We start from the raw sequence: 27505 nt of genomic DNA on the forward strand, positions 1-27505 counted from the left end.
GCTCTCCGATCTCTGCATCTTCCCTCTTTCGATTTTTTTCCATGTTTTTTTTGTTGTTTTCGGAGGGGGGGGGGTTTCTCCAGCCAGCCTTCAGCCCATCCGGGGGGATAATACTCTATTGGTTTTTTTCTCTCTCTCCCCCCACCCCCTGTTATTGCTCTCAAACCTCCAGCCTGTAGCGTGGGAGTCTCTGGTATCTCAGGTCAGCCTGGGGCAGTGGGTGCTTGTGGGGGCAGGTCGGAGGTGAGTTCTTGAAGAGGGACCCCCCGGTTGGCGGAGCTGGTTGACCTGCGTGGCGCATGTCCCTTGCAAGGCTTGAAAGCCGTATGGCATTACTTGCCCGCTTCGTGGTTTCCGAAACGGCGAGGTCCCGCTCACATCCTGTTTCCTTATTCCCTGAGTCCGATCGGCACGCCCTTCGACGCCTTTGACCTCAGCAATCCCATTATCGCCCAACCCCAGAGGGCTAAACTCCTGACAGCCAGCAGCAAAGCCTGAACAAACTGGGCTCAGAGCACGAGCAAGGGTGTGGATCATGTCTGTGGGGGTTCCACATTGATAACTTTGTCTTGTGTGGGGGGGGGCATTAGATAATGTGTGCTCACGGGTGGTGCACCACTCATATATGTCCCCTTCGTTACTTCCTCTCATATGCGCATCTAAGAGGCAGTTTTAGACAATTTATAAGCCATTACTAGTGCCATCGTACACGTTGTGTATGTGTAATGTAGTCGATTATTCAATCGGACATGACGGATCAGTGACAGTAACGTGTGAATATTTGTGACCGATTTTGCGCACTGTTCTAATACTAGTTGTATTTATGAGGACTTTGGGCTCAAGGCCTGAATCCAGAGTTTCGCTTCTATCGCGCTCCTGCAGCCGGTGTCTGGACTGTGTCTGGACTGACCCCTTGCCCAGAGCACGACGTGGGCCTCTCCTCGATCTGCAGAACCGGTAGCTCAGCTCCTGTAGGTGGAGTGATGGCTCAGGCCAGGGAGGGCAGCAGAGCTGTTGAAGTTCCCGGGGGTTCGCCAAAGCATGGGAGCAAAAGAGAGGATGGAGCTGGTCTTTCAAGCCTGCTCTGGGACTGGTGGGAATTCTGCGTTTGAGATATTAGGATTGCTCTGTTGGCCTGCCCGGCTGGCCCGAGCTCTCTCTCTCTGCCTCGAGTCCCTCCTCTCTGGCGTGCCTCTCTCATACTCTCCGTCTTCTGCAGGGACCCGTGTCCCAGACTGTTTTATTGCAAGATCACCCTGTCCTAACCAAGCTGCGTACAGTCTGCGTCCCCAGTGCTCAATTCTCCCACTGTACTTCTCCTCTGAGTGTCATTTAGCAACACACCTGGAGCCTGTGGGTGCCAAGATGTTCACTGAAGGCCACTCTCTGCTTGCTCTGCTTCCTCTCTGCCGGTCATGGCAGCGATCGGGCCCTGACAGCGCTTGGGGGGGGTCTGTCCAGCACCCCAAGGTCTGGGAAGAGCTGGTGGTCAAAGGCTTTTCAGCGCTTGAATCCCACTTGTAGCAGGATGGACGTCCCTCTCTCACTGGGAGACAGTGCAGTGTGGCCTGGGGTCAACACGTAGAGGAGAGCAGAAGAGACGCACACACACACACACACACACACACACACACACACACACACAACAGTGTCTCCTACTGCTCACATTGGCCCAGTTGTATCAGAGAGCCAACAAAAGACCTGTACCTGAGACGTTGAGACCCGACCCGACCCGAAATCGGTCATCTCTTTTCCTCTCAGAGTGAGTAGACACACACACACACGCGCTCTCACAGACACAGTTTTACAGTGCTTTGCTCGGCTGCTATGCGCCCGAGTTGATAGAAAATGAAAGTGTGCTGAGAAAAACTCATAATGTTTCCATAAGGAAGCTGTCCCTGTTTCATTTAACATTTTGAGTAGTTCTCCCTCTGTGAGCTTTTGTTTTATTTCACCCATAGCAAACAGTTAGCAAGGTAGGCTCTGATACACACATACGAGAGAGAGAGAACTAGCAAGCGCAAAAAGGGTTACGAAATTAATAATAATAACTCCTTACACTTCTATAGTGCTTTCCTGGCCCCTCCACTCAGAGCTCTTTACAGGTCATGGGGATCCCCTCCACCCCCACCAGTGTGCAGCCCCACCTGGATGATGCTCCAGTCCTCTCACACACACCAGCTCTCAGTGGGCAGGAGTTCACAGGGCCAATTTCTTAGAATTTCTTCTAAGAAAAATACATTTAAAACATAAAATAACGATAATTCATTTGCACGAACCTGAACCCGGCCCGAGCCCAAAGTTGTACGTGGAAAACCGATCCGAACCCAGCCCGAAACCCGATACTCTGTCGGGTGGCAGTCCGGACTCCTCCCCGCCAAGCTCTTCATCCGGCGGAGAGACATCACAACATCCAGTAACCTTCCTCCAGGCCAGCAGCTCCTGGTGGGCCGTTCCAGACCCTGGCACAGGCAGGGTCCTGATTCCCCCCCACCTCCCAGGCCTGGACAGGACAGGTCATGCAGCCCCCCCCCCCCCGCCCGGGCCCTGCAGGACACTGACTACATGCTCTGGGCCGCGCCGGTGATCGGTGGTGCCGCAGGCCGCGGGGTGCCCTTCCTGCCACACGGCACAGAGAAAGGGGCATCGTGCTGGGGCTGGGGCTGGGGCTGGGTCCTTTACCACATACAGGATCTCTCCGTGCTGCAGGACGTCGGCGATCGTTAAAAACAGTAAGCCTAACCGCTTCGAAAAAGGAACACACATTGTCTATTTCTGTTGTGACGTCGAAGGCCACAGGATTCCTTTAGGCACCCATGATGCCCGGCCTTCATGACAGCCCTCTGCCCGAGCGGGGTGGCGGTGTTAACGCCGGGGTCCGGTTTCGGAGGTCTCCGACGGGCCCTGGCCGTTTTTTTAAAAAGCTGGAGCCTTCACACCAGAAAATAAGGCGAAAGAGAAAAAAAGCACCGCGAGGAACGGCACCCTCCCCCAGCCTGTTCACTCTCCCCTCCTCGGGGCTCCCCCAGTGCTCCGCGGCGCCGGGCGACAGCTCGGGAAACCCAGTGTCTCCTGGGAGTCCCCGTGGAGAAGCAGTCAGCGGTTCTCTCACTGTGCTGCATGAGCCCCGGAATCCTTCACCGGCCTGCAGGGGGAGCCAGTGAGCCAGACCCAGCCCTATGGGTCCTCCCAGATCTGCGGCCGGTGTTCCTGTCAAACCACGCGTGTGTGTGTGTGGGGGGTACCCCCACAAGGAATCGGGGGACCCTGTTTTGTCGGATGAGCCACCCGGTTGGCTCTCTGCCCGCCCTGCTGTGGGCCGCTGGTAGCAGGGGCACAGCAGTTGGCCTTCAGGTGAGAAGAGGCAGCGTCCGGTACCGCTGGCGAAAGCCAGGCAGCGGGCGAGAGGCAGAGGCCGTCAGAGTCGAGCATTGTAGCAGAGATATCCGTCTCTCCCTCCACTCTTTGCTTTTTTTTTTTTTCCCCGTCCGCAAAAGCCAGAGACAGTGATGCATTGGGATATAATACCACTAAGGTAATGTGGAGATAATTTACGATAACATTTATGAAACGGGACCATTAAGCGATTCAGCTCTCCGAGCGCGGGCAGCAGCCGGCTCGGAGGGGGGGGTGTCACGGGGCAGGCGCCTCGCGTGCAGCCATCTGTCTTCAGTAGGGGGGGGGGTCTGCTCGCTCAGGGCGGGCTCTGGGAGGATGCCAGGCTCCGTCACGGGACACGTGCTGTCGAGAGAGGGAACTCCAAGGCCCGTTTGGGTCCCGAGGCTGGATTCTGGCTTTTTCGGCTGGATTTTCTTCGGGTTTTGATTGGATCTGCTCGAACAGGGGGAGGGGGGTGTCTTGAAATGCAACAGCTCATTTTCTACTCCCCACAAGGCAGCAGAGGGAGGCTGCGCCCTGCTTGTAAGAGCCGCTCTTGCCCGTCATCGAGCGCAAACCGAGCCCATGGGGGGGGTTTCCACAGCACAAGCAGGCTGGATCACTTCCACGGACTGGAGACAACCCAGTTTCTGGGACAGGTCCGGGGCCGGGAGACCTGATCGTCTCTGACAGGGTCTTCACGCGCGGGCTTGTGGGGGATCACAGTGGCACGGAAACTGGTTTACCCCCAGGGCTGGGGCAGGGGGTGGGGTGCGTCCGCGGGGGGGATGGTCCCACCAGCCTGAGGGGCAGGACTGCAGCTGGACTGGAGGACTCGTCAGCGCAGTGGAGATCGCAGGGGAGCGCAGCCGGACGGGGACCCCCCCCTCGTGCGAGACGCCACTGCCCCCCCGCCCCGGTCTTCCGTCTTCCCGCTTTCCAGGAACAGGCCCTTCCTTCCCTTCCCCCGCCTCTCGCGCGGTCCGGGCCCGTTCCCGTTCCCGTGGCAACTGTGTCCGGAGAGGGACGGCACTGCCGGGACCCCCGGCGAGGCTGGCACAGAGGGAGGCACCCGGGGGGAGGCAGGCGAACAGTGGCCCTCGGGTTCGGCCCCGGTCCCTCTCCGGTGTCAGGGGCTCTGCCAGTTTTGCCCAGGTGGAGATCGTGCAAGAGCGAGCGAACCACTCTACCTCACCGCGATCGGGCCCAGATATTACAGGACCTGCTCGTGTCGTGGAAGCCTTGCACGTTATCAGCCGTTCGTGAGCCCGTGTCTGGCAGGAGGCTCTTGTCCTCCTGTCTCCCGGGCTGTGCGGTTCGGGACGCGAGTGCCCACACAGGCAGGCGACAGCCTGGACCGGACTGTCCCCCCCTCGGTGTGCACAGATCCCGAGGGAGGCACACTGCACGGGCGCTTCCTGCGCTTTCAGTGTGTCCTGCCTCCCCCCGGGCCTCTGAAGGAGAGGCAGCAGGGTCCTGCCTCCCCCCGGGGCCTCTGAAGGAGAGGCAGCAGGGTCCTGTCTCCCCCCGGGCCTCTGAAGGAGAGGCAGCAGGGTCCTAGCTCCCTCTGAGCCTCTGAAGGAGAGGCAGCAGGGTCCTGCCTCCCCCCGGGCCTCTGAAGGAGAGGCCAGGGTCCTGCCTCCCCCCGGGCCTCTGAAGGAGAGGCAGCAGGGTGCTGCCTCCCTCTGAGCCTCTGAAAGAGAGGCAGCAGGGTCCTGCCTCCCCCCCGGGCCTCTGAAGGAGAGGCAGCAGGGTCCTGCCTCCCCCCGGGCCTCTGAAGGAGAGGCAGCAGGGACCTGCCTCCCCCCAGGCCTCTGAAGGAGAGGCAGCAGGGTCCTGCCTCCCCCCGGGCCTCTGAAAGAGAGGCAGCAGGGTCCTGCCTCCCCCCGGGCCTCTGAAAGAGAGGCAGCAGGGTCCTGCCTCCCTCCGAGCCTCTGAAAGAGAGGCAGCAGGGTCCTGCCTCCCTCCGAGCCTCTGAAAGAGAGGCAGCAGGGTCCTGCCTCTGAACTCAGCACTGGGCCATCGCTGCTTCACATCCTGTTCTGCCCATGAGTAAGGAGCACGTTTGTTTGTTTTTTTCAGCAAAATGCCCACCCACACAGATAGAAGTCTCTTTGAATCAAAGCTGCAGCCCGCTGCCATGTTCCAAAGGAAAGGGAGCACTCCTGAGGAGCATCACGCGCAGGGCTGCTCTCCCTAGCCACCTAGCCCTGCCCGGGCTGTTCAGGACAAACCCACAGGAGGCTTTTATATTTAGGACCAAGACTGGATCCCAGAGTCTCCGCTCGGCTGCCACTCTTAAACGTTTTTTTCTTTCCCCGAGTAAAAATAGCCCGGCTGAAGTAGGCTAGCTCCAGAAGGAGCCCGTGAAACGTCTTCACAACCTCCGGGCTCGTCCGCCCTCTGAAACGCACTTTGCCGGGACGAGGGCGAGAGAGCTCGCCTTGGGGAAACGGCACGGGCCCGACCCACAGCCGAGAGCCGGCGACGGTACCGGTACCGGTACCGTCCACGGCGAGAAAGCTCACCTTGTCCCCCAGCTTGACCGTCTCCTCCAGCAAGGCGCAGAGCTGTAATTGCTGACAGCATCAGGGTCCTCTGGGCCGACAGCGAGCTTGTTACCAAGTGCTCAGGCCTGTAAGATGACGCAGGGGGTCCGAGAAAGAAGCACATCGGGAGGCCGGATGGAGGGACGGCCTTCGTGTTCTCTCCCGATCCCCGCCAGGGTGACTTCACCAGGAGCGACAGCGATGCACGCCGTTTTTTTACACCACGTTGGACCAACTCAATGTGCGAACAGCCGTCGTGCGATCCAGTGGCACACCTACCATAGTGCAAGATCAACAGTGATTGGCAGGGTCCCGGCGTGCTGATCTCGTTGCCCGTGCGTGGCTGGCCAGCTCTTTGGCATCCTCGCCCTGCAGCTCCCAGCTGGCAGCCCCACTGGAGCTCAGCAGTGTGAGCCTTGTCAGTACCTGGATGGGAGACTCCTGGGAAAGCTGAGGCTGCTGCTGGAAGAGGTGTTAGTGGGGCCAGTAGGGGGCGCTCACCCTGCGGTCTGTGTGGGTCCTGATGCCCCAGTATAGTGACGGGGACACTAAACTGTAAACAGGCGCTGTCCTTCAGATGAGATGTAAAACCAAGAAGAGTAGTGTCCTGGTGCAATTTCCCCCTTGGCCTTTACCAGTCATGGCCTCCTAATAACCCCCATCTCTGAACTGGCTTCCTCACTCTGCTCTCCTCCCCACTGAGAGCTGGTGTGTGTGAGAGGACTGGAGCATCATCCAGGGGGGGCTGCACACTGGAGGAGGTGGAGGGGATCCCCATGACCTGTACAGAGCTCTGAGTGGAGGGGCCAGAAAAGTGCTGTATAACCGTAAGGAGTTATTAGTAAAAAAGGAAATGAGATCCAGCATCATTCGCGAGCAGCAATCCAGCATTTCCATCTTCCTGCTCTTGCGTGTCTCAGTTTTGATTTTGTGGTCCATGTGAAAGGACTGGACAGATCTGCTCCTGCTGTTTGAGGGAGGAGGAAGGATAAGGAATAACTGTGTTAGCTGTTTGAAGGACACCACTCCAGAAGGGAGCCTTCTTATGCCAAGGTTTCGAAAGTGCATGCATCATTGGTCTTTGAGTGTTACAATCATGCATGGTTTTTTTCGAATCTTTTTAAATCGCACCAGTTTAACACCTAGAACCCATGGCTTCCAGAGAGAGGGACAGTACATGCACAATTTCTTGTATTAGGAACTTGTCTTTTTGCATACCCCAACACAGACGGGGAGAGAAGCTTGGGGTCACCCCAACTGCTCCAGCCATTTATAAGGCACCCCTGGAGCAGCTGGGGTGAAGGGCCTTGCTCAGGGGCCCAACGGAGTAGGATTCCTTTGCAAGCTGCGGGATTTGAACTGGCAACCTTCCAGCCACAGGGGGAGGTCCTGAGCCACAGAGACACCACACCGCCCACGTGACCAGCTCTCAGCTCTGACGCAGTACAGCTTCTACAGATCCGTGCAGCTGAATCTCCACGCACTCCACACACACGCTAATATATATCACTGCACCTGAACTACAAGCTTTCACCAGAAGAAGAAGGTCACAAGGGTCATTCTGCTCATGACTGGATGCTGTCTGTGTACCAACCTGTTTGCCCAACTCGCAATCCTGCCAGGTCTTCCTGGACTGCATGCTGGCTGCTTGTCTGGATTAGGTCTCCTACCTGTAGGCAGACTCTATGTCTCACACACACACAGTTTGAAGCCCGGCAGCAGCGTGAACTCAGCTACACACTCCAACAGCATGCAGTGAAATCTGCAGAGCAGCTCATGAGCAGCTCATGTGGCCCAGTGCATGCAAGACGCATTCGTTTCAGATTCAGATGTACTCCGTACAGCTGTCGTAACCCACCCTGCTTTGTATAAGAGTCGCAATAAGACTGTCAGAGCCCTTCTGATCACAGACTGACCTTGGCTCCACAGCGGGTCTGTACGTCTCAGGGGGCTTTTAAAATTCCTGAAGAATCGCCAGTACGATTCTTCGAAATATCTGCAGATCTTTCCAGCTGCATGCTTGTTACACGATTTCTTCCTGACCGCAGCTACTGTAGTAATGGTGATCGTCAAGCTCGTGGTAAAAAAAAGCACAGTATTACAGCAATAAAGTACTGTATAGGCATGGTTACAGACCGAAAGGGAAATGTAATGGCATAAATGCAGCGACAGTAATGGACGAGCAGCAAAAATACCTTTCAGGGTTATTGTGGGAAACTTTCAGAAGGGGCCACCCCTGCCTGCTGCATTCGCAAGGGGGGGTGGGCTGAAGGAGATGTGCTCCAGAGAGCTTTTTACAGGAGGCACCTGTACAAGCACGGGTCAAAGTCTGAGCTTCTGGAGCAGACAAACGCAAGCATCTCGAGGGGCTTTAATTACAAGCATCGCAGCATCGGAAGAGGCCGGGGAAAGGGAACAGAAAAAGAACCTCACTCCGCGATCGATCTTGAAGAGGCCCAGCCGGGAGCAGCAGAGACAGATCAGCCCTTAGCCGTCCTTAGGAGACAGCTAGCCAATAGCCCTTAGGAAGCGCGTGGCGATGCAGGCTGTAACGGCCCGTTTCCTAATGGTATCGCCAGTCAGATTGCAAATGGCAAGAGAAGTTCAGCATCGCAGGGCTCATTACCGCTGTCTGCTGCAGGATGTTGTTCTGTTTTTTTTTAATCTGCCGTGGTTTGCTTCTTAAAGAGCGCAGTCTGGATAAATGCAGAGGGCTGCCACTCAATCAGATGTGGGTAACGCCGATAAATCGGATGTTTATTGATCAATGGAAATCCTGATCTGCATTTAGAGAGAGGGAGAGAGATGGGGGGGGAGGGGAGAGAGAGAGAGAGATGAGGGGAGAGAGAGAGAGATGGGGGGAGAGAGAGATGAGGGGAGAGAGAGAGAGATGGGGGGGAGAGGGGAGAGAGAGGGGAGAGGGGAGAGAGAGAGAGATGAGGGAAGATAGAGAGAAATGGGGAGGGAGAGGGGAGAGAGAGAGATGGGGGAGAGGGGAGAGAGAGAGATGGGGGGAGAGAGAGAGAGAGAGATGAGGGGAGAGAGAGAGAGATGGGGAGAGAGAGAGAGATGGGGGGAGAGGGGAGAGAGAGAGATGAGGGGAGAGAGAGAGATGAGGGGAGAGAGAGATGAGGAGGGAGAGGGGAGAGAGAGAGATGAGGGGAGAGAGAGAGATGAGGGGAGAGAGAGAGAGATGGGGAGGGAGAGGGGAGAGAGAGGGGGAGAGGGGAGAGAGAGAGAGATGAGGAGAGAGATGAGGGGAGAGAGAGATGGGGAGGGAGAGGGGAGAGAGAGGGGGAGAGGGGAGAGAGAGATGAGGAGAGAGAGAGATGAGGGGAGAGAAAGAGATGGGGAGGGAGAGGGGAGAGAGAGAGAGATGGGGAGGGAGAGGGGAGAGAGAGGGGGAGGGGAGAGAGAAGGTGGCGGTTGTTGTTGCCGGTGAATTATTCCGAAAGCTGTGACTCATCCTCGCCTCACTCCTGCTCTCAGTCCGCCTGCGTCACGCTGCGCCGCGTGTGACCCACATCGCTCTCGCGACGACGACGAAGCCGCACGAGTGAACCGGGGGATCCGGGGGGCCGCTGGGCTGTGGGAGCAGCAATACAGCCTGTGGGAAAGAGTAACGGGGGTGGGCTGCCATCCCTTCATTATTATTTATTGCTTACACTTAGAGCTCAGAGCTCCACTCAGAGCTCTTTACAGGTCATGGGGATCCCCTCCACCCCCACCAGTGTGCAGCCCCCCCCTGGGTGATGCGACAGCAGCCATAGTGCACCAGAACACTCACCACACATCAGCTATTAGTGGGGAGGAGAGCAGAGTGATGAAGCCAGTTCAGAGATGGGGGTTATTAGGAGGCCATGATTGGTAAAGGCCAGGGGGAAATTTGGCCAGGACACTGGGGATTTTTAATGACCACAGAGAGTCAGGACCTCGGTTTTACGTCTCATCCGAAGGACGGCACCTGTTTACAGTATAGTGTCCCCGTCACTATACTGGTGCATTAGGACCCACACGGACCGCAGGGTGAGCGCCCCCTACTGGCCCCACTAACACCTCTTCCAGCAGCAGCCTCAGCTTTCCCAGGAGTCTCCCATCCAGGTACTGACCAGGCTCACACTGCTGAGGTCCAGGGGGTTGCCTGCTGTGGAGTTGCAAAGTGATATGGCTGCTGGCTTAAGCGAGAGTCCTGCCCAAAGAGAGCCCCAGAAACCGAGGGGGCGAGGTATGCTGGACCACCGGCGCCGCGCACTCACAAAATAATCCAAACTGAGCCATGTAGGAACAGAACCACGGACAGTCTGGATTCCTGCTCATGGGTTGATGCTGGATCTCATTTCCTTTTTTGGTCACGAGAGGCGTTCTTTCCAGTAAATGACATGCTGGATCAGACAGGGGAGGTAGTGTTGCTGGACTAGGCCACACCTGGACAAACATTCAGGTCAGCCTCTCTAGGGGAGGGCCAGAGGCCCCTCAGTGAGGCCCTCACTTTCTTAAACTCTCCTTCCTGCCTGGTTGACCTGTGGACTTCATAGATACCCCTTCTTCTGCACAGATCACAAATGCCTGCGAACAGACCTCTGTATCAACAAGGTGAACAAGGTCGCACCTTCGTCCAGCCGGTGTGAACTGCTGGACGGGGGACAGGAGGGGGGTCCGGCAGCAGCACCACGTCAGCCCCACGTTCATGTGACATTGCAGGGAGTGGAGAGAACCTTCCAGCTCTGGGTTCCTGGCTGAAGAATTGGACCTAAGAGGCTTCAAACAAGGCATCACGATTAGCAGGGATTTAAGCTCACTGCAGAACTGTCTCCTTGGTCTCCCCATGCTGGATCTTGCCTTAATGTCAGCGCCCCGCGGCGCGTTTTCTCGAGAACAAGCCTCACAGCTAGCGTGTGGGGCCAACACGTGTTGGCCATGCATTATTGAAGAGGCGCCAACAGAGGAAAGCTCTGGAGGCCGATTCCGAGGCTGTACAGCCCTTCGGCAGAGAGCAGAGCCTTTGTGCTGGAGCGGGAGGAGGTACTGCTGATCGGAATGAGTGTTTTGCTGGCCAGCCTCTTGGTCTCCCCCTCTGAGCCACAGAGAGGGCATGTGTCCATGCTCCCGGAGATCAGCAACAGAGACCCCTGCGGGCCAAAAGGGCCGAAGGCCTGTTATCAGCCAACAAGCCGACCGGGAGTGTCTTGGCGTGCCAGCAGTAGGCTGAGGCGCTGAGGTACTGAGCGTGAGCCTGGCTGGGAGATCAGCCTGTAGCCAAGGACTTCGATTTCAATTCGCTGACGCAGACAGGCAGCGCGTAGCTCTGGTGCAAGAGAAAACCCCCGATCCCACTTTTCCGATTGTGCGTTCACCCTGTGAGTGAACTGCATGACCTGCGGTGTGCAAACAAAACACTGAAACTGTCTCTCCCAGAGCTGAGGCTGTTTCTGCTCTCTCTCTCTCCCTCTCTCTGCATGTGGGAGAAGCCTCTGAGGCACTTCAATACGGCCTGGAGGCAGGCTGTGTCCTCTCTCAACCTCCCCCCCCAACCTGAGCACCTCTGTCCAGTTGCCCCGACTTCTCCAAAGCTGCTTAACGCGAAACTGATCACCGAGCGCGTGAACAGCGCTCTTCCAGCGAAACGGGCTTGAAATGACTTGAGGCAAAAGTCGTTTTCTTTTCGGTACCACCTGCAATGGCTGGGGTGTGTGATGCTGATGGCACACGGGCTGTCTGAAGGGCAAGTCCGGGACAGACCTGTCCCACTGGGGGGGATTATGGGAAGAGGCACGTCAGGCCGGAACAGACCGGTCCCACTGGGGGGGATTATGGGAAGAGGCACGTCAGGCCGGAACAGACCGGTCCCACTGGGGGGGATTATGGGAAGAGGCACGTCAGGCCGGAACAGACCGGTCCCACTGGGGGGGATTATGGGAAGAGGCACGTCAGGCAGAGAACAGAGGGACAGAGCAAGTGAGATCAGGGGGTACGAACTCCACCATCTTTACTACTTCGACTGACTTCAGGACATTGAGGGTCGACAGCGCAGACGGTGGATAGTCGACGGTTGAGATTAGCGCAGAACCGGAGCTGGAATAAACGAGTCGCATCCCTCGGAGCGGGGGTGCTCTCGAGATCAGGGCGCGTGTAAAAGCTCCCGCTTCCGAATGAGCACCCAACACCCGCCAACTGCCCTCCCTCCCCGCAGCATCGCAGTGCAACCAGCTCTCCCAGCGTGTCGATGAACCGATCGTTACCTCGATGCAGTCAGCCGAGGACGAACGGACGTCCCGGTGATGGACGGCTCGGACCTGCCCTCCAATCACCCGCCGGGCCGGAGAACTGCACCCGCCCCCCGCCAACCAGGGCCCAGCCAATCCAAGCACGAGCAAGAGAGGCGCCCTCGCGTCGTCGCCGCCACCTCCTCTCCCAAGATCCCCCATCCTCCTCTCCACGCCTCCTGGCCATCCTACGTCAGCCGCCAGGCATCAGCTTTCCCCCCAGCCATACCCGGGCCCCCCCGCCCGAGCCCTCCAGACCATCGCCCTCCTGCCCCCCCCCAATACGGGCGGTCCCTCTTGTTAGCGCTGTAGACTGCAGGTGAAACCTCTGGGGCTGCTGTAGGATTTTGGTCTCCACCTTCTTGATTCTGAAACGAATAAGAAGAAAAATCTTACAAAAACCCCAGCTTATTATTTTTTTTTCCTTTCACAGCAGCTTTTCGGAAAGTGGACGGGTGTTTTGTGAGCTGTTTTCCCTGGGTTTGGGGGGGGGCGGGGGGGTTTGGGATGAGGGGGGTGGGAGGGTTGGCACAGGTAGCTGAGATGGACAGGTGAACGGGATCCTGGGCTACTTCTGGAGGAGGGAGGGGTTGGGGTGGCGTCTGGACTTCACAACGCGACGCCAACTCTGATGACTTGCGCGGCACGGTAGTTCCCCTGTTTCGGGGGTGGGGGTGGGGGAGGGGTGGGGGGGAGACATACCAACGACACAGACGAGAGAAAAAAAATAGCTTCCCACTTCCACCACTCCAGCTCTCCAGGTCCAGCCCATCCCCTCCTCCCGGTTTCCTGCTTCTGTAGCGTAAGAGAAAGAGAGAAGAGTAAGTCAAGTGAAATATGGAAGGTGTTCCCGGTCCCAATTGCTCAGTGTCTCGCTTGTGCTTATATGTTTGAAGATTCCAAAGTGAATGGAGAAGCAGCTAAGGCAGCACTGGCCAATGAAGACTGTCCTCATATAGACCAGGCCATATCGCCTGAGGACGGCCAGATCTTTAGCCCGAGCGACAGAAGCGAACAGCCCTGCTTCCTCTTAACAACGGGTGAGCTGCCCAGCCGCACAGGGGGAAGAGTGAGGAAGGGTATGTAACAGCAGAACGGCCAGGCCTGGTCCGAGAGCAGACAGACAACCGGGCGAGCCGGGAGAAAAAACAAAGATGTGTGTTTTAAAAACCGACAAGAAGAAGCAAGCCAACAAACATATCTGTATGTGTATATCTATCTGTCAGAGGAAACCAGAAAAAAAACGCACACACATCAGCATAAGGCAGGCTCTGGGCTTACAGACAGCTATCCGCGGGAAGAGCAAAGCAAAGGGACAAACCAATCAACAGCCCTGCCTTCTGGTCAGGGGCCCCGCCCCCTTTCTATCTCCTCCCACTCTGACCACACCCACCACCCCACCCAGCCCCGCCTCCCCGAACACAGTCAGCCTAGGACACGGACACGCCCCCTCGAGAGATCTGCATTCTGGTTTGAGGTTCTGACGCAGGGCAGGCACACACACAGACCTCCTCCCCTGCTCCTCCCCAGCAACCGACCCCCACCCCACCCACCAACCCACCATTGCTCGTCTGTGACCCCCCTCTCCCCCTCATCGGTGTGGAGTGGCGGCACAGATCGCCTGGGCATGCCTAGCCCCCCCCACCCCCCTCTCCTCCTCCCCCACCCCGCCCCCTGAGCTCCTCGTCTCTCCACACCGCGGACAACCACAACGACAAGGAAAACAAGCTTTTTTCCTGGCCTTTTTCCTTAGCCCCGTCGCCATTTTTTTTCTAGCTGTCCTAAAGCCTCCTTTTTTTAAGGAGGCGGATTTTCTTCCTGTCTTTCTTTTCCTTTGTGCCGTGGAAGGTGGGGGGGGAGGGTAGGGGAGGGGGAACAACCCTTTTACCAACTCTGGCATGCAACACCCCCCCGACCCCTGACCCCCGACTCCCGACCCCTGACCCCCGACCCCTCTGCTCCCCCCCCCCTCCCTGCGCGTGTGCTCCACTCCTTCAGCTCCCCCCTTCGCTCCGTTCCCTTTTGGTCCTGCTCTCTCTTTCTCGAGAGAGAGAGAGAGAGAGAGAAACGACACTTGTGAAGAGCGAAAGAGAGAAGCCAGGAGCCCGGCACTCCGGACCTCCCTAATCGCTCCTCTTTTCTTTTTCTTTGTTGTGCGTTCTGTTGTTTTATTTTTTTCTTTGTTTGTTCGTTTCTTCCTTTTTCTGTTGCTCTTTTTTTTCCCTTGTTCTCGCCGTCGTTCTCGTTCTCCGGCTGGTCTAAGCCTGTGCTGCACTGGGGAGCCCGAGCCGAGACGGGGCGTCCTCGCTGGAGCTGAGCTCCCAGTTCTATCCTCTGCTGCAGCTCGGCTGGATTCAGTGCGAGGAGGACTTGTGCAGCAGAGGGGCCCAGTGAGCCAGCGCCGGGCTCTCCGGGGTAGCCGGCTCGGGCGCTGGGCTCCGCCACACAGACCTGGAGCGGACAGCGTGCCCGCCGTGGGGCCAGGTGCTGCTGGTGGTGATGATGACGGGGGTGGGGGGTGGGGTGGGGGCAGGCGGGAGGGAGAGAGAGGGACAGGGATAGGGGCAGTGGTGGGGGTGGCAGCCGGGGAGGGGGGCACGAAGGCTTGGGCTTGTGGTTAGCGTCTGGACGCGCGCGCACAGGCCCGAGGGGATTCGCCAAACGGCAGCGGGCCGCTTCCTGGAATTTTGTTTCCCGCGGAAGGAAGAGCAAAAGCCGAGCCGCGGCCGCCGTCAGCCGTGGAGCTGGGAAACGCTCACATGAGCGAGGCTGGGGGGGGGGCATCGGCGGGTTTCCCTGACGCGATCAGCTGAAATCGATGTGGAAGAAAAATGAGATCCGGGGTCTCAGGGGCCCCTTCGGTCTCACTTCCGCGACTGGAGGGCGCGGCCCGATGTCAGCTGGGGGGGGGGCCAGAGCCGCTCTCGGGGCCCGCGGAACCACAAGACCCAAACCTCGCGCTCCGGAGCGGGGAGCGGCCTGCTGCGTTTCCCTGTCCCGTCCTGGCCAGGGGAGGGCGGGCTACCGAACTCTCGGGACCTGAGCAGCTCTGCTGCCCGAAAGCACAGCCCCGACTCTCCCTGCCGACCTCCGGGCTCCAGGCCTTCCCGGCGCCAGCGGGGGCTCTGCGGGGTTCTGACCCGCTCGGCGTGGGCTCCCTTCAGAGCCCTGCCTTAGGCTGTGCTGTGCCTTTTGGGAGCAGAGGTTTGCCGCCGTCGCCCCCCCACCCCCGACATGTGCGAACAGAGTCAATGGCTGGAGAGATGGAGCCTATTCTCGCCCCCCCCCCCCCCACACACAAAACCAGTGCGCCCTCCCCCCTCCCCTCCCTCCCACCCCCGGCCCTCCCCACACACAGCTCAGAGTCAGCTGAAGACAGAACCAGGAATGCAGATTAAAGCAAGCGTCCGTAGGTGCTGGCCTGCCCCTGAGAACGCCTCCCCCCAGACACGGCTGCACTGAGCACAGGAGGAGCTACACAGCAGGGAGCAAGGAGCAGGAAACATGCCCGTTTCAAGGGCGTTTGTATACCGCAGTCCATCACAAACACACACACACAGGGACGGCGACTTGCACTGCAGGTACAATCCTGGCTGTACAAACCAAGAGAAAGCTGCACGTCTCACCTCGGCAGGAGACGGGCCGGCCCTCAGCACGACAGATTGAAAACGAGCGGGGACTACTTCGTTCACGTCGAGCATTTACCTAAACCCTCACACCGACCCAGTTTCCCCATTCCTACCCCTGTCCATCCAGTCCTGTTAACAAAACAACCCCCCTTCCCCCTCACCCAGAGCCCACTGCCTCCCCCCCCAACACGCCAACCTCCCAGTGCATCGTGGGGCATCTATGTCACTACCCTTTCTTGCCAGGTTACCCATGATGCATTGCCCCAGCTGCCCATATTCACTTGGCTTAGAAGAGCTTCTCCTTGACACCACTGAGACAATGAGTGCAGTGTCTGTTATTCACGATCCTACATTCAGCCTTTTATAAAATAGGGAGCCACATATATTAAAAAAAATACAACATAGACAAAAGAATTGTCAGCATACTAGTGGCCCAGGGCATTTTGGAAGGGAAGAAGTTTTCATGGCGTTGAAAGTGAAACCGAAACCACACTGTTGTGAATATCTGTGTGTATGTGTGTGTCCCAGTGTGGGTGTGTGTGCGCCTGTGTGTATTTATGTGTCAAGTGACATAGACGTGAACCTGTCTTTCTGTCTCCAGTCGTTGGCATGTGGTTAACCTGTCTTTCTTTTCGGGTCGTGCACATTGCTGCATGTGGCTTTTTTCGAGAGGTGGCATCGCCATGGCGACAGAACCGGGCAGCCCAGTGTAGGTCCGCGGACCCCCTCCCAGGGGGGGTCCAGAGTCAAGAGCCCAGCCGTCCCAGCGGCAGCTGCGCTGCCGGACCCCCCGGAGTACGGGAACGCCGGCGCTGTCGTTTAGAAATGTGCGCCATGGCAACGCCGAGGGGCTACTGCAAAGACCGCCGCGAACCTGCCCCTCTAAAGAATCCCCTGCCTCAGAGGGCAGCCAGAAGCCCCTCGGGGGGCGGTAGCGCCACCTGGAGGAGGGACACGCCTCCTGCGCCATCGCGATGCCACCCGGCGCATGCCAGCCGCTTAGAGAAACGCCACGTTCTGCATGAGAGATGCCGCTGAGCTGCCTTGCCCTGCCCTGCCCCGCCCTGCCCTGCGCTTCCACTCCAGCGCATGTCTCCTCAAGCGGAGGTTGTGGGACACCGCGGAGCCCCAGCTGCACTGCTGGCATGTGTGGAAATGCAATAAGAGTGTCTTCAGTGCCCGTGGCTCCCTGTGGCTCCCTGCAGCTGGCACAGTTCTTCCAGGCGAGTCCTGTCTCCCATCCCACCCGTCCTGCGGCGCCTCCTTCCTCGGTTTCTTCTTTCCTCTCATCTCCCCTGTCGCTCGTCTGGCGTCGTTATACGCCCGTGAAACAGCCGTTGCCGCTGACAGCAGAGCGATCGTCGAGGCCCCTCGCTGACCCCTGTCCCCTCGTGGAGGACTCAGGACGGCCCGCGCCCCCTGCCCCTTTGCCCTTCGCCCCCCGCCCTCTGACCCCAGACTCTGGCGCTCAACGGCCGGTGGCCAGCTTCGCTCCGGTCCAGCCATGTCTCAGAGCTGACCGGTTCCGTCTGACCACGCCCCCCTCTCAGTGACCACACCCCCACCCCCGCCCTCCCCCGTGACCACGCCCACGCTGACCACAACACCGGCTATCTTTTAGACTATTCTTGCACTGCAAACAGAGGGGAAAACCAACACAGCGACAGTGGGGCTCCTCGGGATGTGCTCTTCTGAGCCGCAGGAAGGGCCTACCCCCCCGTCCCCGTCCTCCACCCCCCCCCCTCCACACAAACACGCAAACAAACACGCAAACAAACACCAGCTCCCATCAGCCCATCAGCCCCGCCCTCCAGCCCTTCCAGGGACGCCAGGCGCTGAAAAACACAAAAAATATCCCAGTGTGAACCCCCCTACCTCCTACCTCCCCTGCCCCTCTCCCACTCCCCCAATACGGAGAAGGAGCGTTGCCTGGTTCTCCCGTTCCTCTGATTCGTTTTCTTGCGGACTCTCTCTCTCTCCCCGTCCCCGAGTCCTCTGGGTCTGCCCACCTGACTGTGTCGCCCCCCTGCCCCCTCTCTTGGGCTCTGGCTCCCGTCTGGGCGGGCAGTGCCGACCGCCCTCGACATGCATGGACTGGCAGGGCTTCGGGGGATGAGGCTGGCTGTCTACTCTTGCATGACTGAGCGCTGACTCTCCCTTCACTGCTTCTCCTCCTGTCCTTCCCTGTCTCTCCCTCTCTCTTTTGTTGCGGATCGTATATATGAACTAAACAAAAAAAAAATTAAAAATCCTTAAGAGACCTTCTTGGCTTTTTTTTTATTTTTTTGCTGTTTTTTTCTTGGTGTTGTGAGATCTTCTTTTTTTTAACCAAAAAAAAAAAAAGAGCAATCTGGAACTGGCTGATGTTGAGATGCTCACTGTATTCTCTACTGCAGATCCCTGCAAAGAGGAGACTGTCCTAGTTAAGTATATGCAAGCAGAGGCGCTCAAAGTGACCTGACCGAGGCTGGTATTTTCTTAAAGGTGGACGTTTTGCGTAAAAGTATCCTTTCCACAGTCTGTCCGCGGACTCCGAGACAGATGGGGGTGGGTGGGGGGTGGGGGGGAGGAGGGGAGAGAGAGAGAGAAAAAGGACATTTTTATCTCGAGGGAAAAACGCCGCCGAAGGACGAGGCACGTGGGTGCAGTTCCACCCTTTCTCCCGTTTTCAAGCGACAAACAAATCCCAAAACACCACCACCACCACTACAGCCACCGTCGAGAAGAAAATCAAGACCATTCCTGTGGAAGACTGGATGCTCCCTGTTTTTCCCTTGTGCTTGTGGGCGTGGCCGGAGGGGAGGAGCCTGGGGGCGGGGGGAGGAGACAGGGTGATGGGGGAGAGGAGGGAGGTCTTGTGGGCGGGGCCGGGGGCGGGGATGTTTGAAGGGGGGAGGGGCCCAGGCTGGATTTTGTACAGAGGACACATTTCCTTTCCCACTCCCCCCCAAGCCTGGGTGTATACGCGTCTGTCCAGAACAGGACCCTGTCTGGGAAGAGGACATCGGGCTGTTTCCATGCCAACCCCTCCCCCCCCCCCCCGCCCCCTCCCAAAAAAAGGGGGCACGAAAAACCACATCCACAACAGTAAGAATCATACTGCTGATAACTATATTGTCCTAAGAGAAACTCTTGACTGTAGAAGACTCCTTTCTGTTCATTTAGCATGACTTGCATGGTGTATTATTCAAAAAAGAAAAAAAAGCTGTAACTGTAATGAATATCTTTATGGGAAAAGCAAAAAAGATATATTTTCGTTCAAAAGCTCCTTACTTTTACATACATTTGATGTAGCCAAAATGTAAGACGGTATATATATAGTATATAAAAACAATGTACATTTAATTCTTTCTTTTTTTGCAACCTATCGCTTTGTCTTTCTCTTTTTTTTTGTATTACAACAATACAAAGTAACAAGGTTTAAAGACAAACGTGCAATCAGGAATCGCCGGTCATATTGACCTCTGCCCTCACCGCCTGCTTAACTCGCTACTTATGTAAAGATGGCGCAGGGGGAAAAAAGAAGTATTTTAGCAAGATCTGTGTAGTTTTAACGGCAAATTACTTTAGACTCTGTTTCCGTTGGCATGCTTGTGATCCCTGGATCTGATAAAAAAAAATTATACCAGCTGGGCTAACTTTTAATATCTTATCCTTTTTCTATTTTTTTTCCCTCTGTTCTACGCTGTATTTTCTTGGTGTATAGAAACCATGTGAAGATTCTATTTACAGTAGGCCGTTGTTCATATCACTTATTAAGTCTGGACTTTTGACAGTGTTATTTTTAAAAGGAAACAAAAGTGACACAGGATGAGCAGGACCGTGGGGAGAGAGAGAGAGAGAGAGAGAGCTGGGATTCCTGTCGGACCAGAGAGGAGGACAGAGCAGGGGGTGTCACAGCCGTCTGCCCCCCCCCACCTCTCGCTCGGACCCGCAATCCGAACTTTTCGAGCACTGTATGCAACCCAGCACCCGGGGGGCAGGGGACGCAAGATCCCAGACGAAGGACAGAAGCGAATGCATGCACAATGTTATGCAAAATACAGAAATAAATGAATAACTAAGAATTCTAGCATGAAAAATAAATTTTTGTATGAAACCTGCTCGGGGGAGTCCTGTTTTAATTCCTCTTCCGGTTCTCATCCCGCTCCTTCTCTTTGACCTTTCGGTGACTGCACCAATCGGCACGCCGACGGCTGCAAAAAATAAAGAGAGTCGCGCGCGCACCACCAGATCTGGAGATCAAAGAGAAGCTGGTGGGGCGCACGGGGACCGCATGGTGACGCCGCGCCCAGCAGCATGTCCAGGAAAGCTCCCGACAGGAAAGCATGGCTAGCGCTGGGGGCCGGACTAACCCGCCGCGCTGGCGGAATGACCAGATTGCATTGGGGCACGCATGGGCACGCATGGTAAAGCGCCGATTTTACCATGGCGAACTAACGGGGGGAGGGGGGGGCGGTTTTCGCGGCCATCTTTGCCCGAAGCGTTTGAGACGCCCACCCCACCATCCCGCTCGTCGCTCTCGGCCTCACCCTCACCCCCCCTCGCCAGCCCGGGAATTAACGATGTTGTTGTCTTTCTCTTTGTCTCTCCGAAGAGCACCAGGGGCAGTGCCAGGGCCAGACGAAGGAGCCTGCAGATTGAGTATGTGTTGGCACCCCACCCCCCCCCTCCCTCTCATCTTGCCCCCCCCCCAGACACACCACTGCTCACCCGCCTTGCACCCTCTCCTCACGGCACAACGCCATCCCACTCCCCGGTCCAGTAACCCGCCACCGGCGCGCGTCCGAACGCCACCCAGCCTTGGCATGACCGGAGCCAGGTCCTGACGGGACCCTCTCACCACCCCCTAAACGACGGGGGTCACTCCCTTAAAGGCTCTGCCACGCCTCGGTGGCGGAACACGCTCTCCGACCGCTCGGACGCGGAGAACTGGGAGGCACTGAGTTCAGAGAGTACTGACCAAGAGAAGGCGACTTCCTCGGTCTCCTGTTTTTGGCAGCCTTGCAGACGAACGAGCCCTGAAGACTTATTACGCCGTTAAACGCGCCGACGATGCATCACGTGGGAGAGACCCCACTGCAGGCACGGGGGCGCACGACCTGTGGGGCGCCGATTGAGCCCTGCAGAAAAAGGCCTTTCCTTTGCTTTGCTCTCCTTCCGGTGTCTCTCTCTCTGGGGCTATATATTTACGGGTTACTCATTCACCTTCTCTCAGCACTGATGTTCGGATGTCCTGAGACCCTCATAGCACCAGGTCACCCCATGCCCGCTACCTGAGGGGATAGGTCTCTATGGCATTTCCTGAACAGCTGAGCCCGGGCTAACCCCCGTCTCGCCGCTACGCACAGCGTCTTTATCGCTCTCCTGCCATTCCACGGTTCATCCCTTCCGACATCCGTGACACCAGGTCTGGCTGATGATCACAGCCCCACGCAGGGCCGAGAACCCCACACTCCTCTGTGAGCCTCACTCCCGGGTCTCTGCCCTCCGGCCCCGGCTGGGACACTGGGACAGGGGCTCACACTGCATCCCCATGGTCACAGGACCAAGGTAGGAAGACTTCAGATCCCACACTACTGCATCTGCAGCCAGGAGCTGTCTGGACTGGCCCTGAACAGACCTCAGCTCTCCTGTATAATACTTCTCGATGTCTCAATTGGACATTGCCCGTTGCTTTGAGCCATTTCTCACTTGCAGATTTATTGCCATGGGCTAAGTGACTCACATGTCCTCGTTTCGCCCGTTTTCATGGTCCTGCACGTCTGGGGACAGGCTCCTGGGTGATGGAACCCCCCACACGTCCGTCCCGTTATACAAGAAAATCTAACGACGCGATGACAAAAATAATCCACAGTCAGCAAACGTGCGTAACACGGCTTTGATTAGGTGCCTGGGGCTGTGAGGGGTGTCTTTGTGAGAAAGCCACCATCTTGGCTCAAAGCCCGGACCCGGGGGGGGCGTGTCCTTGAGCCAAGATGGCCACCTGTCACTTGGAAGAACTTGGAAAATGAGGCACAGCGAGTCTGAACAAGTAATTAGCACTCCGAAAGAATGGAACTCCACATGAGGGACGGGAGCAGTCCGGGACAGACTCTTCATGGAATTACCCAGTGCCCTGGGCTAATTAAGAGGCTTATAATAATGTCCAGGAGACAGAGAGTTACAGTCTGTGTGTACACTCCAGGCGGGAAGGGTGGGAGAGTGAGAGAGAGCAGTCCTCACTAGTCACGGATTGGGCTGGTTTACAGACCTGTGGGACTCAGTGAGCTAGGGACGCTTGAGGAAATGTAATTTTGTCTGTATTGTATTAGTTTATTCACTAGGCTCAGTGGTTTTGTAGTGTGCTGGGAAGGACCAGGGCTAGCCAGCTGGACCAGGCCCGATTGGGAGATGTTGGTACCTGGAGGAGTGGGGCATCGCCTGGCAGGGCATATGCATATCAGAGAAAAGTCTAGACGGCACAGGTTGGGTCCCAAGTACTCCCTGGGCCTTAACATCAGTAGACAGATGTGCGGCCTCCGAGAGACTGGCTGATGTTTTCAGGAGAGCAGGTGTTGGTTACAGAGAGGCGTCCCTGGCCAAACAGGATCATCCAGCGCAGTTAGTGATGAGAGGAGTGACTGGTTTGTTAGTGAAGACCTGATGCATGGCGAAGAGTAAGACTTGAGATGGGGCCATCATCAAGTCTGGGCAGCGTCGGGAGTATTCAGTTAAACTCTTGTGTAAAAATGAAAATGGATTAGAGAAGATTAAGACATGGACATGGAGTTAATAGAGTTGAATGCTCCAGTGTCTGGTGACTACTGGAGACCAAGAATGAAGATCTAGCGACTTGTGTGAGTAGAACCCAGTGGAGAGCAGGCTGGGAAAAAAGGGGGTACCATGCAGACTTCCACAAGAGGGTACAACTAAGGTGCAGTGCTGGCAGTGTTGGGATTGTAGAGACGTGTGCTGGCAGTAGTTGCAGTGCCATTCCTCAACAAATCAATCGGTGACGTCCAGCTGAGACTGTGACGAAGGTGCATGCTGGGTAATGGTTCCGCTGACTTCAGGACAGGGAGGTCATGTCAGGCGCTTACAGCCCTAAACGGGAATCCGCGTCCCACTGCCCTTTTCTGCGGACGCCCTGTCGTACCTTTGCGGACCTGCAGGTGTGATCTGGTGTGAGGATCCACAGGGGACGCTCACATCACACAGCCCAGAAGGTCTAGGACCACCAGGAACCCTCTGGAATCCAGCAACCCCTACAGTGGAAAGGCATCAATGCAGACTTCATTGCCTGCCACAAGCGCTGTCTGTGACACCACCACCAACTCCACCGTGGTAATCAAGATCGACAACGGCGCCGAGGCCGGTTATGAGCCGGGGAAGGGAGAGATAATAATTTAATAATAATAATTGCATACACTTGTATAGCGTTTTTCTGGACACTCAGAGCTCCTTACAGGTCATGGGGATCCCCTCCACCCCACCAGTGTGCAGCCCCACCTGGATGATGCTCCAGTCCTCTCACACACACCAGCTCTCAGTGGGGAGGAGAGCAGAGTGATGAAGCCGATTCAAGATCTCACCTTCAACAGCAGGCAGCATCCGAAAGCTCTGTACTTCAGCACAGGACTGCACTTAAGTACTGCCATTCAAGAAGGATAAAAGGCCTGTAGAGCCCCTCAAAGCAAAATGAAAAAATAAATCGTCTGTCTTTAATTTTAAAATCTCCAGAACCCACCAGTGTCAGTCCTAATCCCCCAAGCCCCCCGAACACCAGCCTCTGTCTCATCCCTAACCATTCACACTGGCTCCTCCTCCTCGGAGCAGCAGCTCCTGCAGTCTGTGTGGTCGTGTTGCTCTGACTTTCTCCTCGATCGCCTGTGCGGATGCAGATGGCTGCTGTAGCGTCACGCAGCAGAACTGGATTAGTGGAGCAATCAGACCAGAACTGCTGTGGTAAGAAAAGAAAAGGAAGGGGTCTTTGGGGTGGTGGTGGGGGGGGGTGTCGGCCCTGCGCACGCAGGTGTGAGGACATCAGTGAGCACAGCCTCTCCTCTCACAGCCCATAACCCCCCTCCCCTCACCGTTTCCATGGAAACCAGCAGGCCCGTGCAGGACATTCAGCCATGAAAACCACATCTGACACTGAAATGCGCACTAACATTACAGCGCGCACACGCACGCCAAACACACTGACAGCCTGCAGCGCACACCCCACACAGAGCGCGCTGTCTCAGCCTCACACACTGGCCCTGAGAACGGTTAGACTGCGCCAGACAGACAGGATCTGCACCTGCAGGGCTTGGAGCAGAGTCACAGGCTGAAAACTGTTGCAGCTCTGTCTCTCTCACTCCCCCTGCACTCTCTCACTCCCCCTGCACTCTCACTCCCCCTGCACTCCCTCACTCCCCCTGCACTCTCACTGCACTCTCTCACTCCCCCTGCACTCCCTCACTCCCCCTGCACTCTCACTGTCCTCTCTCACTCCCCCTGCACTCTCTCACTCCCCCTGCACTCCCTCACTCCCCCTGCACTCTCTCACTCCCCCTGCACTCCCTCACTCCCCCTGCACTCTCACTGCACTCTCACTCCCCCTGCACTCCCTCACTCCCCCTGCACTCCCTCACTCCCCCTGCACTCCCCCTGCACTCTCACTCCCCCTGCACTCCCTCACTCCCCCTGCACTCTCACTGCACTCCCTCACTCCCCCTGCACTCCCTCACTCCCCCTGCACTCTCTCACTCCCCCTGCACTCCCTCACTCCCCCTGCACTCCCTCACTCCCCCTGCACTCCCCCTGCACTCCCTCACTCCCCCTGCACTCCCTCACTCCCCCTGCACTCTCTCACTCCCCCTGCACTCCCTCACTCCCCCTGCACTCCCTCACTCCCCCTGCACTCTCACTGCACTCTCTCACTCCCCCTGCACTCCCTCACTCCCCCTGCACTCTCTCACTCCCCCTGCACTCTCTCACTCCCCCTGCACTCTCACTCCCCCTGCACTCCCTCACTCCCCCTGCACTCCCTCACTCCCCCTGCACTCCCCCTGCACTCTCTCACTCCCCCTACACTCCCTCACTCCCCCTGCACTCTCTCACTCCCCCTGCACTCCCTCACTCCCCCTGCACTCTCACTCCCCCTGCACTCTCTCACTCCCCCTGCACTCCCCCTGCACTCTCTCACTCCCCCTGCACTCTCTCACTGCACTCCCTCACTCCCCCTGCACTCCCTCACTCCCCCTGCACTCTCTCACTCCCCCTGCACTCTCTCACTCCCCCTGCACTCCCTCACTCCCCCTGCACTCTCACTGCACTCTCTCACTCCCCCTGCACTCCCTCACTCCCCCTACACTCTCACTCCCCCTGCACTCTCACTCCCCCTGCACTCCCTCACTCCCCCCCTGCACTCTCACTGCACTCTCTCACTCCCCCTGCACTCCCTCACTCCCCCTGCACTCCCTCACTCCCCCTGCACTCTCACTGCACTCTCTCACTCCCCCTGCACTCCCTCACTCCCCCTACACTCCCTCACTCCCCCTGCACTCTCACTCCCCCTGCACTCTCACTCCCCCTGCACTCTCACTCCCCCTGCACTCTCTCACTCCCCCTACACTCCCTCACTCCCCCTACACTCTCACTGCACTCCCTCACTCCCCCTGCACTCTCTCACTGCACTCTCTCACTCCCCCTGCACTCTCTCACTCCCCCTGCACTCTCTCACTCCCCCTGCACTCTCACTGTCCTCTCTCACTCCCCCTGCACTCCCTCACTCCCCCTGCACTCTCTCACTCCCCCTGCACTCCCTCACTCCCCCTGCACTCTCTCACTCCCCCTGCACTCCCTCACTCCCCCTGCACTCTCACTGCACTCTCTCACTCCCCCTGCACTCCCTCACTCCCCCTGCACTCTCTCACTCCCCCTGCACTCTCTCACTCCCCCTGCACTCTCACTGCACTCCCTCACTCCCCCTGCACTCTCTCACTCCCCCTGCACTCTCTCACTCCCCCTGCACTCTCACTGCACTCCCTCACTCCCCCTGCACTCTCTCACTCCCCCTGCACTCTCTCACTCCCCCTGCACTCTCTCACTCCCCCTGCACTCCCTCACTCCCCCTGCACTCTCACTGCACTCTCACTCCCCCTGCACTCCCTCACTCCCCCTGCACTCCCTCACTCCCCCTGCACTCTCTCACTCCCCCTGCACTCCCTCACTCCCCCTGCACTCTCACTGCACTCTCACTCCCCCTGCACTCCCTCACTCCCCCTGCACTCCCTCACTCCCCCTGCACTCTCTCACTCCCCCTGCACTCCCTCACTCCCCCTGCACTCTCACTCCCCCTGCACTCCCTCACTCCCCCTGCACTCTCACTGCACTCTCTCACTCCCCCTGCACTCTCTCACTCCCCCTGCACTCTCACTCCCCCTGCACTCTCTCACTCCCCCTGCACTCTCACTCCCCCTGCACTCCCTCACTCCCCCTGCACTCTCACTGCACTCCCTCACTCCCCCTGCACTCTCTCACTCCCCCTACACTCTCACTGCACTCTCTCACTCCCCCTGCACTCTCTCACTCCCCCTGCACTCTCACTGCACTCCCTCACTCCCCCTGCACTCTCTCACTCCCCCTGCACTCTCTCACTCCCCCTGCACTCTCACTGCACTCTCTCACTCCCCCTGCACTCCCTCACTCCCCCTGCACTCCCTCACTCCCCCTGCACTCTCTCACTGCACTCTCTCACTCCCCCTGCACTCTCTCACTCCCTCTGTCCTCTCTCACTCCCTCTGCACTCTCTCACTCCCCCTGCACTCTCACTGCACTCCCTCACTCCCCCTGCACTCTCTCACTCCCCCTGCACTCTCTCACTCCCCCTGCACTCTCACTGCACTCCCTCACTCCCCCTGCACTCTCTCACTCCCCCTGCACTCCCTCACTCCCCCTGCACTCTCACTGCACTCTCTCACTCCCCCTGCACTCTCTCACTCCCCCTGCACTCCCTCACTCCCCCTGCACTCTCTCACTCCCCCTGCACTCCCTCACTCCCCCTGCACTCCCTCACTCCCCCTGCACTCTCACTGCACTCCCTCACTCCCCCTGCACTCTCTCACTCCCCCCCTGCACTCCCTCACTCCCCCTGCACTCTCTCACTCCCCCTGCACTCTCTCACTCCCCCCCTGCACTCCCTCACTCCCCCCCTGCACTCCCTCACTCCCCCTGCACTCTCTCACTCCCCCTGCACTCCCTCACTCCCCCTGCACTCTCTCACTCTCACTGCACTCTCTCACTCCCCCTGCACTCCCTCACTCCCCCTGCACTCTCTCACTCCCCCTGCACTCTCTCACTCCCCCTGCACTCCCTCACTCCCCCTACACTCTCTCACTCCCCCCCTGCACTCTCACTGCACTCCCTCACTCCCTCTGTCCTCTCTCACTCCCTCTGCACTCTCACTGTCCTCTCTCTCTCACTCCCTCTGCACTCTCACTCCCCCTGCACTCTCACCCCCCCTGCACTCCCTCACTCCCCCTGCACTCTCTCACTCTCACTGCACTCTCTCACTCCCCCTGCACTCCCTCACTCCCCCTGCACTCTCTCACTCCCCCTGCACTCCCTCACTCCCCCTGCACTCTCCCTGCACTCCCTCACTCCCCCTGCACTCTCTCACTCCCCCTGCACTCTCTCACTCCCCCTGCACTCTCTCACT

General features: G+C 57.7%; 2 protein-coding genes across 7 annotated transcripts in view; one reads left to right on the forward strand and one right to left on the reverse strand.

Annotated features, from left to right (window-relative positions):
• LOC148645768 (voltage-gated potassium channel KCNC1) overlaps positions 1 to 19922 on the forward strand; it is a 57304-nt gene extending 37382 nt beyond the window's left edge. For 2 of the 6 annotated variants that reach the window (XM_088611539.1, XM_088611535.1), the window contains exons 3-4: positions 13087 to 13230; positions 14454 to 19922. In XM_088611539.1, the coding sequence (XP_088467665.1) occupies positions 13087 to 13230; positions 14454 to 14584 (275 nt within the window). In that variant the 3' untranslated portion in view covers positions 14585 to 19922. Of the gene's footprint in view, positions 1 to 13086; positions 13270 to 14453 lie in introns of all 6 variants that reach the window. The other 4 variants (XM_088611536.1, XM_088611537.1, XM_088611540.1 and 1 more) reach the window with 4 other exon arrangements.
• Positions 19923 to 23639: 3717 nt separating this feature from the next.
• sergef (secretion regulating guanine nucleotide exchange factor) overlaps positions 23640 to 27505 on the reverse strand; it is a 36909-nt gene continuing 33043 nt past the window's right edge. The window contains exon 11 of the mRNA XM_088611551.1: positions 23640 to 23761. Within this exon, the coding sequence (XP_088467677.1) occupies positions 23748 to 23761 (14 nt within the window). The 3' untranslated portion in view covers positions 23640 to 23747. The remainder of the gene's footprint in view (positions 23762 to 27505) is intronic.

This window comes from Lepisosteus platostomus, chromosome 18 (genome assembly GCF_059453375.1).
Source record: "Lepisosteus platostomus isolate fLepPlt1 chromosome 18, fLepPlt1.hap1, whole genome shotgun sequence".
Taxonomy (NCBI): Eukaryota; Metazoa; Chordata; class Actinopteri; order Semionotiformes; family Lepisosteidae; genus Lepisosteus; species Lepisosteus platostomus.